At 34.7% G+C, this 17003-nt stretch overlaps 2 protein-coding genes and 1 pseudogene across 3 annotated transcripts; 2 read left to right on the plus strand and 1 right to left on the minus strand.

Annotated features, from left to right (window-relative positions):
• Positions 1–872: 872 nt before the first annotated feature.
• LOC132615270 (pentatricopeptide repeat-containing protein At3g06430, chloroplastic-like) lies at positions 873–2451 on the plus strand (annotated as a pseudogene).
• Positions 2452–2562: 111 nt separating this feature from the next.
• LOC132613807 (protein RESTRICTED TEV MOVEMENT 3-like) lies at positions 2563–4318 on the minus strand. Its single transcript, XM_060328048.1, has 6 exons — positions 4171–4318; positions 3942–4071; positions 3683–3858; positions 3307–3601; positions 3052–3218; positions 2563–2952 (listed from the first exon to the last, which is right to left on the minus strand). Exons 1-6 carry the CDS (start codon positions 4256–4258, stop codon positions 2798–2800), a joined length of 1011 nt encoding a protein of 336 aa, XP_060184031.1. The 5' UTR covers positions 4259–4318; the 3' UTR covers positions 2563–2797.
• A 1037-nt stretch (positions 4319–5355) lies between these two features.
• LOC132613808 (uncharacterized) lies at positions 5356–9235 on the plus strand. 2 transcript variants are annotated; one of them, XM_060328050.1, is made up of 6 exons: positions 5356–5614; positions 7653–7766; positions 8300–8368; positions 8452–8471; positions 8543–8595; positions 8947–9235. In XM_060328050.1, exons 1-6 carry the CDS (start codon positions 5467–5469, stop codon positions 8984–8986), a joined length of 444 nt encoding a protein of 147 aa, XP_060184033.1. In that variant the 5' UTR covers positions 5356–5466; the 3' UTR covers positions 8987–9235. The 2 variants fall into 2 exon arrangements, with proteins under 2 accessions (XP_060184033.1, XP_060184032.1); XM_060328049.1 differs by having other exon boundaries at positions 7660–7766.
• The last annotated feature ends 7768 nt before the right edge of the window (positions 9236–17003 follow it).

Below are 17003 nucleotides of genomic sequence, written 5' to 3' on the forward strand. Positions count from 1 at the left end.
TCCGTGAGTATAATATGGAGTTTGATTCTTTGGCCCGGTATGCACCTGCCATAGTAGCAGATATGGCCGATCGGATGCACAGATACGTGATGGGGTTAGACCGCTATTTGATTGATGGCTGTATGGCGGTGGCATTGCAGGCAGACATGGATATTGCCCGACTACAGGCTTATGCCCTAGGTATGGAGGACCGACATAGAGCTGATTATTCTAGCAGAGATCGGGACAGGAGGCCGCCCAAGAGGGCCAGATTCGCAGGTTATTCTGGAGACTCTCGAGGCGGACAGCCTCAGCAGCAGCAGTCAGGCAGACATCCTCCTCCGTCAGGCCGGGGTACACCCCCACAGTTTACCGGCAGGAGATCTGAGGGTGTCGGATATTCAGGGGCAGGCCCGAGCTCCAGGGCTTCAGGTTCACAGTTGAACAGAGGTTCCAGCAGTCAGATGAGGCCACCCAGACCTTTGTGTTCCTACTGTGGGAGACAGCACCCGGGAGAGTGTTTCCGAGCTACGGGTGCATGCTTTGTGTGCGGCCGTCAGGGCCATCAGATGAGAGACTGTCCGGCTAGAGGTGGTACAGGCAGTTCAGCTCAGTCTACCGGGTCAGCCGGTGGTTCATCTTCAGCCTCGGTGGCGATGCGCCCTGCGGGTCATGCCTTAATCTCAAGAAAAAAAAATGAGTAAAGTGAGTCGAACTGAATTAGTTTTAAAGACGAGAGTGTGTTAGTGCAAGGAAGATCAGTTACCAGTTTTAAATGGACATAGGATGAATATTAACTTACGGATCAAACTAGCCGTGCATACAAGAGAAAAAAACAGGCTGAAAGAGTCAATTCAGGCCAAGTTTCATGACCCAGCAAAATGATCTATAAGATGTATGGGAAAATCACGTTGTTGCTATTTTTCAAGGGTGCACTACAGCTCCTGCTTGTGGCTGGCATGAATTCTTTCAAAGTAAGTGAAGTTCTTCATCATCCATGCTTTACCTTAGCCTCTACTTTGAACCTATGAAGGTTTTTTATATTCATGCTTTTGTTGACTAACTTTTCTCATATTTGAGCATTCTTCATCTGCCTTTATGCCTATTTTCTTGCTTCTTTTACCTTTGTGCATAACACAATCAGCAGCTTTTTGATTCAATGATTGAAGAGGGAGTGAAGCCCACTTCAGAGCTCTATACGGCCTTGATTAGTGCTTATAGTAGAAGCAACATACTTGACAAGGCATTTGCTCTTCTTCACGCGATGATTGAGCTACCTCATTGTCAGTCAGATGTTTACACCTACAGTTTATTAATCAAGGCATGTGTAGATGCTAGCTGATTTGATTTGGTTGAGTCCCTTTATGAGCAAATGGTTGAACGTTCCATAGTTCCTAATACTGTCACTCAGGATATAGTCTTGAGTGGTTATGGTAGAGCAGGCAAGTATGCAGAAATGGAGAAAGTGCTTCTAGGGATGCTAGAGGGTGCTGACAGCCAACCTGATGTATGGACTATGAACACTATCCTCAGCATATTCGGCAATGAGGGGCAGATTGAAATGATGGAGAGATGATATGAAAAATGCCGTAATTTTGGGATTGAGCCGGAAATGCGGACATTTAATTATCCTCATTGGTGCTTATGGGAAGAAAAAGATGTATGATAAAATGTCGTCTGTAATGGAGTACATGCGTAAACTGTCATTTCCATGGACAACATCAACATACAATAATGTCATTGAGGCGTTCTCAGATGCAGGTGACGCAAAGAATATGGAATACACCTTTGATCAAATGCGTGCCGAAGGGATGAAAGCCAATACCAAGACCTTTTGCTGTCTGGTCAGAGGATATGCAAATGCAGGCCTTTTCCATAAGGTGATCAACACTGTCCAGTTAGCTGGGAAATTGGAGATCCCTGGAAACACTTCCTTATTCAATTCTGTTATTTATGCGTGTGCAAAGGCCGAGGATGTCCTGGAGATGGAGAGAGTTTTCAAGCGAATGAAAGATAATCAATGTCGACCCGATCTCATGACTTACTGCATACCAGAAAGAAGGCATGACAGACAAAGTTTATGATTTGGAACAAGAAAGCTCATGATGGCTTCCAGTCAGTCCAATGACAGCCACAATGATGAGGAAAAACCAGAGCTGCTGCCTACTTGAGAGTTAAGTATGCAATATTGGAGTGTCCAAGCTACATAATTTTATTTGTTTTATATAGAACTTTAGATTGCCTAAATCATCTAGCTGTCTTTCTGAAACTGATAATTGTCCACTGTCATTGAGTTTATGAAGTTTGGAGGTGACCCAGGCATGACTAAATACTTATTACTGTGTCAATAGAGTTGATGGTTAATTCTGGTGTACTTCAAATTGAAATGAAGATTTTGTTTTCTGTTTATATAATTGATTTCTAACTTTTAGTATCAGGCCATCCTGTTCTCCCAATACTGAACTGTTATGTGAATAAAACTTGTTATTTGAAGTTCAAGCAGGTTGTGCTCTATCTCAACTCACGAGCAATAGAAAGGGCGTCCTTGCATCATTTTCCTCACTTTAAACAAATACTAATAGATACAACAAGAACGCGGATAATGGATTTAATTACCAAATAGTAGTAGTTCATATGCGTAACTATATGATAAAGAATACTGGGACTGGCATGAATTGCCAAATTGGCATGATGATACAAGCGGATTATTTTATCACAATGAGACTGACTTCAATTTTCTTCTATCTGGCCTGTCCAAACAGAAGAGGAAATATTCTCTGTACAATAATTGGTGTCATGATCAAATTCTAGCTACTAATTAGAGCATGATATTTTTAGTAGTAATCCCATGCACAGTGACTTCAGCTTCTACAACACAAGCTCCTTTGACCTGATAGCGGTAATTGAATAACCAAATCGGTATAAATCTTGGCCATCCACAAGATGTATGTGATGCACTGAACCAATAGTTGGCTGCAACCAAAAGTAGTATAATGATGATGACATAATAATGCTCCATTAATCTTTTCAACACTTCATTAACTTTTATAGTACTGTACCGATGTTAAGTACCTTTGTCACTGTAATATCTCTCATTTTTTGAATCAGGGATACGCAATGTAAAATCTGCATATATTTGAGTGCCCTGAGAAAGGCTGCTTGATTCTGCTAATGTCAAGTATAGTGACAGGTGGCTGCCTGTGCCACTTCCTTTTCCCTTGGGGTATACTTGTATCTTCCTGTTTTAGTTTTATACGTACATACAAATAGCCATTATATATACATATTGAGTTACACAATTTGAGAAAAGGAAGCGAGTGATTGTACCATTTATGTTCTCCTGCTATGAAGGTCCTAGAGTCTTCACAATTTGCAGTAATAGCAGAGAACGTGTTGATCTTCCAGGTGTGCTCAAAGCTAATGGGATCTTTCACCATGGAGAGACAGTCCCCTCTACCTGGGAACTTTTCTTGACATACATAAACCTCTGCTCCTAAGACACACGTATCATCTACAACATACCCATTTTCTGGATTGCTGAAAGCTTCTTGACTCATGAATCGATCAAATCCCCATTCCACCTTCATAGCATGGAATCTTCTTCCCTTTTCATTAGATGAATCTGTTGTTGTAATTAAGAACTTTGATTCTTTCCCCTTCATTATGTGCATAAAAAGAAATTAAGTAGATGTAAGAGAGAGACCTTGGAGGACCAAGTAATTGTCGTTGTTTTGATCAAGCAAATAGAGCCGAAAAGCAGCATGAACCTCCCAACCTGCAGGGGCAAGTGAGGTTGCATCCGCCATCATCAGATACACAGAAACGTGCTTGCCTGCTTTATTCTTGTTTTTGTTTCCATTTGGATGAAACACCAACTTCCTGCACAACCAATCAACTGTTACAAATTTAAAACTCAAGAAACTAGTAATATTAATTAGATTCCAGTAGGGATAAAGTTGCACCATTTATAGCCGCCAGCTTCAAAATACGGAGAGGTGTATTTCTCAATATTGTTCTTTTTCAGAAGAGAAAGTGACTGAATTTTGAGTGTGTAATGAGTAGGGGGCGTTTCTGAAATGGATCTTGAAACTCCTGCAACAAAATATTTGTAGTACAACACAGCATTAGAACATATATACTGAATGCATCATGCAGGAAAGATATGCTAGCTTTTAATCCATAAGGGACCACCATCTTCGTTGCATAAAACAGCCATGTATGGCCCACCATCTTTGTTGCATGAAGCACGCATGGGCTTGGCAAAGCATTCGTTAGCCATGACCAAGTATTTGTTATTAATGCCTTTATCTTCCAGTGCATAGCATTTCTATAGTCATTAGCCTGTTATTTATATGTATCACAATTCATAACCGAGTTGCATCGAAAAGTTATCCTTTGCTTAAGCCGGATTATGTATGTTTCTTCTGTTAGCATTCTCTTCTCACAAACATTCCAAAGTTCCAAATGGAGGTTTCGAATTCATATTTACACACTACAAATTTACACGTAAAGTAGATTCCTACTTTCCCCTTTTCCTCAACCTTTGTTGCTTATTACCAAGTAGGATAAGTTAACCCTCATGTTTTCTTTTTACACGACAGTCTTCCTTTTTTTTAGCCTATTTAACAAGAATAATAAATTTTATATTTAGAAACTTTTTAATATCATATATTTCACTTTATATATCTTATTACAATCACACAAATGTCACTACATGTCTAACACAAGTTTTAAAGATACTTCTCTTTATTTTTAAATTTTCTACCAAGTCAAACATCACGGTATAAAATGACACGATTGAATAGTAGACAAAAATAAAAATATTAATATAACATCTTTTAAAAGGTAGAAACGTGAAGCGGGAAATCTTAGGATATGGAGTGAGGTGTAAGCCTCGAGAGATGATAAGCCTCGCGGATCTTTAATCTTTTATTCTATTAATTAATAAAATAACATAATAATACAAAACAATGTTGAAAAACCATTAGAAGTTTAAGAAAGTTAGAAAGGAATAAAGAAACTCATAAAAACAAAATCTAAGATTTTATTACAAGTATAAACAATGCAATAGTATCAAAGTTATTACTTATGATATACAAATCAACTGCAACATCTTAACTTTCAAACAAATTTAAAAATCAGTCATAAGAAATGTCATCAAACTACACATTTTACCTCCATTAAAGTAAATAATCAATAAACTTTATCAAAATTATTACTACAAAAAAATAAATAAATTAGAATTAGCTGTAAACTTTGTCACTAATTTGTTGCTAAATAGCTAGTAGCTAACAAACTCTTTCTGATAATTTATCCCCAAAATAGGATTAGCGGTTAATTTTGTTATTTAGCTACAAACTTTATTCGTCCCTTGTATCAAAGAGATCGGGATCAGCTTTGAGGTCTGAATACACCGGAATATTTGATCGATGAAGGGGACAGCGCAAGCTTACGGGGAATCATGGTACTGGGACAAACGATATACTGATGGAGCTGCAGGTCCCTTTGAATGCTACCAGAAGTATCCGGGGGCGGATGCACAGCCAACCGCTGAAGTATCCATCACTCAAACCACTCCTCAACCTCTACGTCCCTCACAACCATCGTGTCCTCATTGTCGGTTGCGGCAATTCTGGTATCATACATTCCTCTACACTCTCTATTCCATTTTCACTTTGTTTCCGAAAATGAAAAAAGAACATACAGAAAGTGTTATGTTCCAGTCCCCCATCGGTATTTCTAAGTTCTGATGTGGGGTTTATATGGCCTTGGCTCTCCCACCTTAGTCGTTAGCTTTTGGGCTAGGTTGTAACAGAAAACAGTTTCTGTGCATGTCATAATTCAATCAACTAGTTACAGTTAAAGCTTTGTTGTCCATTTTTTCAGTTTGATTTTGAAAAGAAACAGGAATCGATTTAAAAGTACATGGAAGTTGTCTCAAAGGACCTAATAGAAGCACGTGGCGATCCAACTAGTTAGATTTAAAGCTTTGTTGTCCTGTTTTACACTTACTTCAGGTTCTGTGCATGTCATAAATCTTTTAATCTGATAAGAAACGTGCATATTCGTGTAGGGTAATTGAATTTAGAGAACATCTAGTTATATAGAACTCCTAATTTAAGTTAAAAAAGACAAATCGGGTAGTATTAGACTGAATAGGCCTAAATAGATCTGAATGGACATATCACGAGAAAAGGACCAAAATCATCCATAATGTTTGGGTTTGGATCAAAATCATACATATTCTTTCACATGGTGCACTAATAGTACATTATGTTTGCATAAGTGGTGCACTTTTAGTCAAAATCCCAAATAAATTTAACGGAAAAGAACAAAAATGCCCCTGAACTTTTAGAAAAGGTATAAAAATACCCTTTATTCATCTATTTTGCTAAAACTACCCCTCAATTCAACTTTTTGGCTCATTTATTCCCCTTGACTAACGGACAACACTAATTTTTTTAAAAAAATAAATAAAATAAATTGCACATGACATTTTATTACTGAAAAATTGATTTATTCTTTTAAAAAGAAATCTGAAAAATCGTTATTTGTAGAATAAGGAAAAATAATTTTTCAACATCCATTTCTTTAAAAAAACAAATGTAGTAAGCCTTTTATATATATATATATATAAAAAAAACAGAATTGGATTTTCATTTAAACATGTGGAATTTTTAAGTTTGGAAAAAAAAATTTAACGGGTGGAAACCCCATTTTTTTTTTTTAGAAAATTCAATTTTTAAATCTGAAAAACTGATTGTTTTTTTAAGTAAAATGTGCAAAACTAATACTCCATAATTTTCTTCTAGATTTAAAAAAAGATAGTTTTCTGGTTTTTTTTTTAAACACAGTTTTTCCATAAAAAATTTAATTTTTTCAGATTTTTATAAAAATCCAATGTTTCACATTTTGAAAAGAAAAAAAATTAGTGTTGTCCGTTAGTCAAGGTTTTACTCGTTAAAAAAAAGTTTTCCAAATTTAAAAAAATTCCAAGGTTTCAGATTTCTTTTTAAAAGAATAAATCAATTTTTCAGTAATAAAATGTCATGTGCAATTTATTTATTTTTTTTTTTAAAAAAATTAGTGTTGTCCGTTAGTCAAGGGGAATAAATGAGCCAAAATGTTGAATTGAGGGGTAGTTTTAGCAAAATAGATGAATAAAGGGTATTTTTATACCTTTTCTAAAAGTTCAGGGGCATTTTTGTTCTTTTCCGTTAAATTTATTTGGGATTGTGACTAAAAGTGCACCACTTATGCAAACATAATGTACTATTAGTGCACCATGTGAAAGAATATGTATGATTTTGATCCAAACCCAAACATTATGGATGATTTTGGTCCTTTTCTCGACATATCACTGCCTCCAGGTAGTTTGGAATTTGAATTTGTTGATTCATTGAATCGAATTAGAATCTTATTCCAAGATTCAACCACTCTAAAGATATAATCTTTTATCTTCCTCTTTCTTTGTCCTCCAATGCGCATTATTTAGTTGGTAATGTAATCATTGATTGGCCTTGGCTGTGATTCCTTCCACTATTTCTTCCCCCTCGTCTCACAAAAGTTGTTGAAAAGCATTAGAAGTAATATTGTATATTATTTGCTTGTGTGCGTTTTTTGTTTCTGTTTTGGTGTGTTATTATACTTGACAGATATTGTGTTTATTGAAGCTTTTAGCGAAGGCATGGTTGATGATGGTTATGAGGATGTGGTCAATGTTGATATATCTTCCGTGGTAATCGAAGCAATGCAAAAGAAGTATTCTGATCGACCACAATTGAAATGTAAGCTCTTATATTTATAGAGGTGATGTTAGAGTCCCACATCAATGTGGGATGTGGTAATTTGTTTCCTTATATGATGGACAATCCTACCTCGTGAGGAGCTAGATTTTGGAGTTGAATCAGGCCCAACGTCCATTTTCATCTCATGATATGAGTATCAAACCTATCCATGTTGCGCCCCATGTTATATTGTCCACACTGAGGGATGGTAGAATCCCACATCGATATGAGATGTGGTAATTTGTTTCCTGATATGGTCTTGGACAATTTTCACTGCATGAGTTAGCTTTTATTCCTAGGTGAAGTGTTTGCTTTTTTCATGAAATTGAAGTTTGATGACAAATCTCGCCTTTAAAACTGTCCATTTTGTATTCACACCTTTACATTCCCAAATGTCATCGCATGATATCTTTTATACTTTTCCATGAGATGCATAAAGACGACGAAAAATAATGTTGCTTGCTAATAAGGCAAAATCTTTTGTGTGATGTGTGAACATTTTTTAATATCATGGGGTTTTCCTAATTAAGCAGATATGAAGATGGATACACGAGACATGAGTTGTTTTGAAGGTGGTTCATTCGATGGTGTTGTTGATAAAGGTCTTGACTTTTAACAACAATTTTTTTTCTGATTCTAAAAACTTCAAAGAGTTTGTGACACCTTATTTCATGTGGCCTTTCAGGAACTTTGGACTCTATCTTGGTGAATTCTTTGCATCACTATACACATACTTGAATAGGATTGACATTTTATAGAAAAATGTTTTTCTGCAGTGTGGACAAAGCTCGCAGCAAAATGCTGCTAAGATGTTGTCCGAGGTTGGCAGGTAGATCAAGACATTTCTAGTGCTTTCACTTATTGAGCGTCTCCTTTTGCTTTTTGATCTCTTCATTTATTGAAGCAGCTGATGGCAAATTTTAGGGTCTTGAATGATAAAGGAGTTTATAGTCTGGTAAATGTCTGTTCTCTTGCTAATCAAAGAGATGTTTCACTCGTTTGACCTAGCATTGTACTACTCCTAAACACCCATCAAACATCTGAAGACATGAAGTGTGCTAATAAACTAAGTGAAAAGTTACATAATCTTTCTAATCATTTTCCCTCTTTTTATCCATGTTGATTTCAGAATATCAGATATATCATGAATGACTCCTTCCTGGTTTAACTAATTCTGCAGATTACATATGGAATGCCAGTTTTCCGACTCCCATTGTTGAGAAACTCGTGCTTGTGGAGTATTAAACTACATGTGATAGGTCTCTTGAACCTTCCTACTGGTCTTTTGTGTTGGTGCTGATGTCATGTTTATTTGAATCAGCTTTTTCCCGCAAAAAGTGAAGAACATCTTTATTGATAACTCCGATATCCATGTTTATATCAAATATACTATGAAGAATATATTTCTAAGTTTGAGAGTGATTAGTTTGTAGTAGAGACACTTCTGATGGAATAATTGTCATCATATTCGGTCGGAACTCTGTGGTAGAATATACCTACCAAAAGTAATTGGAATAAAGATGATAACTTTCTCATATCTAAAGATCTTGAATTTCACTCATTTGTTATTCTCCTCATCATTCCCCATGTTGGGGGTGGGGCGTGGTTGCGAGGTGTGGGGGGCGGGGGGCGGGGGGGCGGGGGAAGGCTTCAACAGATAGTCAACTTGTTTGGGCTTATGACCATCTGACAATTCAAAGTCCAAGTAGGACTCCTAGAATTTGGGCTGTTTGCAAAAATCAAAGCCAAACAAATACACAAAATGAAGAAAGTTTGAACCCAAAAGGAATGTTGGAAACGTTCTCCACTTAGCAACTTATTCTGTAGCCTACTGTATTAAAAGTTAATAAAACACCTATAATTAGAAAAGAAATATATGGTTGAAATTACTGAATAAAAGTTACAAAAATATGTCTGCTTAGCAACATGAAAAGTCAATAGTAAAAGTACAAAAAAGGCTACAAATTCAACAAGTTTTCTTTGCTTCTAAAATGACACTTTCCTGATTTTTCCAAACATCCCCGACTCCCCAGTTTTTGAAATTTTGGGTCCACTTTTTAAAGACTCACAGACTGCAAAATCAAAAAATAGAAATGGTTAAATATAAAATTAAAAAAAAGGAAGAAAAGAGAGATAGTAAAAAAGAGAGGATATTAATAGATAGTCTCGAGATTGGAGTTGTAGTCTCGAGATTGGAGTTGATTTCTAATAGTTGCAACTTCACTTAGAACTAGGGTGTTGATTTTCAGATCTCACCAATTTAGTCATTTTTCTCTCTTTTCTATGATAAAATTGATCAACTATCTTGGTACAAAGAGAAACAAATTTGTCTAAATACTACCTGAAATTGAGCAACTTTTTATCATCCATTATACTATGGGGTAATCTTATCTCTGCAATTAGGAAAATGTCTCGTGTTTTCCCTTCAAATTCTAAGGGAGCTCCAACCTAAAATATAATCGACGATAATTTTAAACCGCAGTCAAAGTAATAGGGTAGTCGAAGTAATAGGATAAATGTACACCCTTTTTTAATTGATATAGTTTCAGTAGAATCCACCGTTTTAAGCTACACCTTCGCTATATATGAGAAAATATACTAACGACAAGGACAAATTTTGATATTGTCATTCGTTATACTCTAATAACGTATTCAGTGTAATCCCACAAGTAGAGTCTAGAGATGGTAGGTTGTACGCATACCTTACCCTTATATGTGGAGCATCCGTTATACTCATGGTTAATTTATTTTTACCCTATCGTTAAGAGAAAATCTTTTTTTTTTTTTTACTCTTGACTAATGGAGCTCCAGCCTGCAGTATATATACTAAGGGTAATTTTTTTTTATCATGACCAAAAGCAGAATGGTAACTTTCACCCTCTTATAATTACTGGAGGTATGCAGACACATATGAAGTCAACATTTCACGTCGAAGCTCTATATAAGATGATTTGTTAATGGAAAAAATATGAATGTATTTAAAGTATAACAGAGATAAAATTGAACATTTTTTTTATGAATATTTATTAGAAAATGGGCTTAATTATTATAGGAGGACAATGGAGTACTGAGGGTAGATTTGTTTTGAGTATTGGATAAAATGGAGTACTATATATTACTATAAAATTAAACATGAAATGGTATAAAGTTGGCATTACAACAATAGAATGTGATGTGACAGTGCATGAGATTGGCATTATGTAGAGAATAGTAATATTTGCAAAATACTCGCTTTGAAGGCGGGGCTGACAAATACACCCTACGACAATTAATATAATGTCACTCTCTCTCTCTCTCCCTTTGCACTCGTGGTAAAAATTTATTCGCACTCAATATTTTACACATAGCTGTGTTATCAGCTTGATTCTTGTGCTTCGGTTATCTCATTATTTCGTCGTTGTTATTATTCATTTTTCTGAATGTTATGTACTGCTTTTCATATCGCATTATTTCGTCATTATTACTGCTTTCATTTCCGTATTTTCTGTTTTATACTGCTTTGAAATATTTTACTTGAGCTGAGGGTTTATCGAAAACAACCTCTCTTCCTCTATGAGGTAGGAATAAGGTCTACGTACACTCTACCCTCTCCAGTCCCACATGTAAGTTTACACTGGGTATACTGATGTTGTAATATTTTACACACAATTAATAAATCCAAATACATGTATATTTACAATACAAAAATTCTTTATACAAATAGTGTATATAACTTAAACTCATTTCTGTACGTGCTGATTTGGGCTTGATCTATATATCATATAGTAGCTATGAAGGAACAATGCGGAACCAAACTTTTCACTAAAATGATCGAAGTTAAATTATAATTTACACCTTTTAAGGAGATTCAACGCACAGTGTAAATGCGTGGAAACATATTTTCGACCTATTGATATACTGATCAGCATATATTTCAAGTGCAATTGGTATTAACATGAAAAATATAATGTTGAACAAGACATTCTAATCAATTTTATTATTTTAAGCATATAATGACATTCTAATTGAAGTATTTTAAGAGTCTTTAAGTGCTTTTCTCTAGAAGATACTAGTTGGCAAGTTTGTAAGTGTCAAATATGATCAGCTAATATGTACTCAATCTTAGATCTGCTTGTTATTTCAAAGCCAACGCTATTTCGAACTTAGATTATTTCATTTTTCAATATTTGAAATGTTAGAAGAAGGGATATAAATCTAATTACTCAAAAAACTTGTCTAATACATGTCATGATTATATAATAAAAAGAAAGTTAGCAAAGTATAATTATTCCATCATAAATAAAAAAGATTCTTGGTCAAGAGAGGCAAAGTGAATTTCAGTACATAGGATAACTACATTAAATACATATTAAGGATATATACCTTTTCGCACATAACCGTGACGAATGGTTTAGCGTATTATTTTACTGCACTAAACTAAATTTTCTCTCACCTATAGCGTAGTAAAATACTGCGCTATAGGACACCACCATAAAACCCGACCGGCTCCACCACTGGTCCCTCCAGTGGCTTTAAAAAATTTCAAAAACGCCATTGGAGGCGATTTCAACGTGGTCCCCACATAAAAATATGTCGTTTTCTATTAATTTTTATTAGGAAAGTTTAGATTCTTGGTATATCAAGGAGCAAGATTCTAAGGTTGAATTGTGGAAAAAAGTAGCGTACAACTCGATTAACACAACTCTACAAAAATCCTGGATTAAGATTTTCTACTATGAACTTTTGTTATTAATTTATTATATATATTATATTGTACGCATGTTTTACATTTAATCATCGTTAATTTCCAAAAAAAAAAAGTCAAATTTCTTTCTTTTTTTTTTTTTTTTTGCTATGATCGGCTGGGCAGTGGCTATTGCCACTGTTCCTTTTTTTTTTTCATTAATTTTTTATTGATTCTAAAAAATTGAGTAATGATTACAATCTAGTAGAAAAGGAAGGAAACATATTAGGATCAGATCAGAAACCCTCAACAATGGTGGCCTTCAGATTTTTGAAGTTTCATCGTCAAATTGAGCTCAATCCAATTTCACTCGAACCCAAACTTCAGAATCGTCTTCCTTGAGCTATTTCCAACAAAATGAGGCAAACCTACGTAATAACTAGGAAAGTGAGTCAAATTTGGTAAACTAGATTACTTATGGGTATTGGGTCATAATTATTCCTTGAAAAAAATGGACCTTCAGTTTGAAAGCTAGGGTCTTTTATATTGCAGATGGAATGCGTGGTTCCGAATGAGAGATGGGTCGGTTTGGGTTCTCCGAGCACCTATCTGCTCAAGATAATATGGTTATAATATTTATTTAGTTTTTAATTAACATGTTCTTTTTCAATGAATTTCTGAATAAATACAGAGTTTGAAGTTTGAACTAAAATTATTGAGTCAGGTCGAACTCGTAGTCGATACTATAACTTCGGCCCTTGGCTTCAGTTCTTCTCTTTCTTTCATTTTTGGGTAAAGGGCCAAAAATGCCCCTCAACTATGGAAAATAGGACAAAATTGTCCTTATTTGAACTTTGGTCCAAACACATCCTTATCACTGGTGGATTGGTTCATATTCCCCCCTCAACTATGGGAAATAAAATAAATTTACCCTCCGTTTGAACTTGGTCCCAAATTGCACTTATGATGAGTGGACTAGCTAATATTTGCCCCACCAAAACTAATAAATTCATTTTTTATCAACTCTTTTATTTTAGGGTCAGAAAATTGACTTCTATTTCTAAAATAATGAGAGGAGTAATAAAAAAAAAAAACATGTAGATTTTTTTTCCTTCAAAATTACACATTAAAAGCAGAGATTCACAAAACATTTCGTGTTGCTCAAAGGACAACGAGTCTTCTCTCTTTAGTTTCTGCCTGTATGAAGATTAATACTTTTTGTCTGCACAATTGCAATTATATGCATAAATAATTTAGCTCAAAACAGCAAAGGCCCCTAACAAACCCAACGTAAAACTCAGCATGAACCTTATAGCGTGCACTTTATCACAGAGAACTTAACGACTAATCTAGCAGTCCATTATTCAGATTTCTTAGTGCTACAAAATCCCAAAATTCTCGTTATGTTAGCTTAAGGAAAGAGGCAGGTTCAGATTAAGTATTTTCCAGAGGTTTAAACAAATCATAGTACTTTCCAGAGGTTTAAACAAATCATACTCCCCGTTCAATTTAAGTGTCTTAGTTTGATTTGACACGAAGTTTAAGAAAAGAGGAAGACTTTTGAATCTTGTGGTCTTGAATTAAAGATGTGTGTAGTTCTTTAAATTTTGTGATCCTAAACTTGTAAAAAATTACTAAATATAGAAAGATGCACTCTTTTTGAGACGGACTAAAAAGAAAAATAAGACACTTAAATTGGGACACAGCGAGTGCTTAATGAGCTGGTCTTCTTTGGGAGGAGACGAGAAACCTAGGTAAATTTCAACACAATACATGCATGTCCTTATCAGTCCTTTATGAAAGTCTCAACAACAAGGATACAATGGTTGAAACTAAACCTCGGTGAGTCATTTTATTAAACAAATTACTCCTAAAAGACATCAACTTGTTTTGAGTAAAATATAGCTAAAGAGCAGTGGTTCAAAAATCTCAGGATAGTGGTTCATTACTAGTCCATGTGTGGACATTTTTTAGGAAAAGGAGATTTTCATTCCTACCTCAAATACAAGTCATGATTTTTTTATTTTTTTTTAACTAGATAGCAGATTAATCATATTATCCGGACACAAGTAATGCAAATTGATGACTTTGTGAACCAAATTAGGCGTACAAGCAACAAAGCAAAGAATCATATGAACCCATCTGTAGATTCAAATAGATAGTTCAAAGAAGAATTTAGATGAGAAATGAAGCTATTCAAACAACTACATGTTCCACAGATTTAATCTTCACGAATCAGTAGTTTTTTTTTAATCGAAACAGTAATATTTTCTAATTCAAATAGTAACTTTTTGGGCTATAACTCCCAAGGTATGTTTACATGCCGGCTTTTTAACCAAGAAAGAGTAGTAAAAGCAGATTCAAATCAACACTTTAACACAGAATTTAAATGAGCGATTAAGTTATTCAACAACATGTTCATCAGTTTTTTTTTTTTTTTTTAACTTCCAAGAATTAGTAACTTTTCCTTCGGAAAAAAAAAAAGAAAGTAACTTTTCCCTAATTAAAACAGAGTAACCCTTTTTTTTTTTTTTTAAATCAAAACAGGTACTTATTAATCAAAATAGTAACCTTTAAAAAAAAATCAATACTGTAACTTTTTCTCTACCTCCAGGGCTATTCAAAACTGATTATAGCAAAGCAGTGACACCAAAAGCAGTTCCTACGTATTATGAAGTTCTCATTAACCTTCCCTAAAAAACATATGCAAATGACCATAATTTGGTGTGAAAATATTGCGGCGATCGCATGTATACGGGCTTAAATAACAAACAAAGAACACAGACCCTTTTTTACTTTAATTCTCGCTTATTTACTCAAATTAGCAGTCCTAGGTCATGCCTTAATCTCAAGAAAAAAAAATGAGTAAAGTGAGTCGAACTGAATTAGTTTTAAAGACGAGAGTGTGTTAGTGCAAGGAAGATCAGTTACCCGTTTTAAATAGACATAGGATGAATATTAACTTATGGATCAAACTAGCCATGCATACAAGAGAAAAAAACAGGCTGAAAGAGTAAATTCAGGCCAAGTTTCATGACCCAGCAAAATGATCTATAAGATATATGTGAAAATCACGTTGTTGCTATTTTTCAAGGGTGCACTACAGCTCCTGCTTGCGGCTGGCATGAATTCTTTCAGAGTATGTGAGGTTCTTCATCATCCATGCTTTACCTTAGCCTCTATTTTGAACCTATGAAGGTTTTTTATATTCATGCTTTTGTTGACTAACTTTTCTCATATTTGAGCATTCTTCATCAGCCTTTATGCCTATTTTCTTGCTTCTTTTACCTTTGTGCATTAACATGTAATAAGAATTAACGGAAGTCCTTTAAGAAATTAATGACACTGAATTTTAACATGCATTGAAGATGTCTATTTAACTATCCTTAATTTTTTCTTGATAAATGGAAGTATACAAGCAATTGTCTTTAAGTTAAAAGAAAATATATTCCTGGTGTTGAAAGTCTTTCAATTCAAACGAACAATATATTTTTTCCAATTTGTCATTTATCTAACAATGTGAGATATTGTTCGTGATATTTACTTCTAATATGTCAACGTCTCTGTCACTCCCAGTGGCTCATTGGAAAAAACAAGAGGATAACGATTTCCTCTTCATTGGTTGTCTATGTGCTAATCTTTTTTCTTTTCCGTCTCTGTTAAATCTTTGAATTTCCTTTTTATCTTTTCCTTACTTCCTGGTAGTAGTTTCCCAGAGGTTACTCGAATGTTCCGCATATTCAGAGAGGAGTTTAGAGAAGCTGTTTGGTTATACTGTTTCTGTCTGTTTCGAGCTATAGAGATACAATTTTAGTTTTGTTGTGTTATCTATTTTACTGTGTTCTTCCTTGCTTCTATTGAGATGAATAGATGTTTCTTTCTGATGCTATATTGCTTACAACAGTGATTTCATCATAGAAAGGAAAATTTCATGATTGTAGCCTTTTAGTTGTCAAGTCTCGGGAATATTTCACTTCATGAAAAAAAAAGCTCCGATAGATATCTCATTGATAAGACCTTTTTTAGCGAAGAGTTTTAATGAACTCCAGGTATCCTGCATTATTTGATACTGTTAGAGTATGTGTGTGTGTGTGACCGCTAGAGAGAGAGAGAGAGAGATTGAAATCAAAATGCATGCCTTTTATCCTTAAATAGGCAATTGCTACAAGAATGTTTCTTTTGTACTGTTTATTTATCTTACACATAAATTTATGGATGTAGCTCATTTGCTTTTTGTTACTTCAAGCATACAATGATTCTGCTTCATTGCTTTTAGCCATCCTTTATTTCTGAAGTTTGCGATGATATAGAGTCTGCTAATTAAGCTGAAACTTAGTATAAGCATTTTGTTTTCCTGTTTGTGTGTTTCAAACTTACTGCATAATGATCACTACTACTGCCTTTTCTTTTTGTTGGGGAGGTTTTGATGGCAGTAAAAAAATGTTACTTCATCATATAGATGGGATGTTAAGACTTTAACAAATTTAAAAAAGACGGAAATTACCGAAGGAAAGCTTGAAGCTTGTGTTACATTATAAGCATTGGGTTTACAGTGGCACTTCAATCCGGTGAAT

This window comes from Lycium barbarum, chromosome 10, assembly GCF_019175385.1.
Source record: "Lycium barbarum isolate Lr01 chromosome 10, ASM1917538v2, whole genome shotgun sequence".
In the NCBI taxonomy this organism is placed as follows: domain Eukaryota; kingdom Viridiplantae; phylum Streptophyta; class Magnoliopsida; order Solanales; family Solanaceae; genus Lycium; species Lycium barbarum.

Coding starts and splice junctions, on each gene's coding strand:
- LOC132613807 (XM_060328048.1), bottom strand. CDS start 4,258: ATGGCTAACGAATGCTTTGCCAAGCCCATGCGTGCTTCATGCAACAAA. Junction 4,072..4,170: donor TGTTTTATGCAACGAAGATG/GTGGTCCCTTAT, acceptor ATTTTGTTGCAG/GAGTTTCAAGATCCATTTCA. Junction 3,859..3,941: donor GAAGCTGGCGGCTATAAATG/GTGCAACTTTAT, acceptor TTGGTTGTGCAG/GAAGTTGGTGTTTCATCCAA.
- LOC132613808 (XM_060328049.1), top strand. CDS start 5,409: ATGAAGGGGACAGCGCAAGCTTACGGGGAATCATGGTACTGGGACAAA. Junction 7,767..8,299: donor TGATCGACCACAATTGAAAT/GTAAGCTCTTAT, acceptor CTAATTAAGCAG/ATATGAAGATGGATACACGA. Junction 8,369..8,451: donor CGATGGTGTTGTTGATAAAG/GTCTTGACTTTT, acceptor GTGGCCTTTCAG/GAACTTTGGACTCTATCTTG.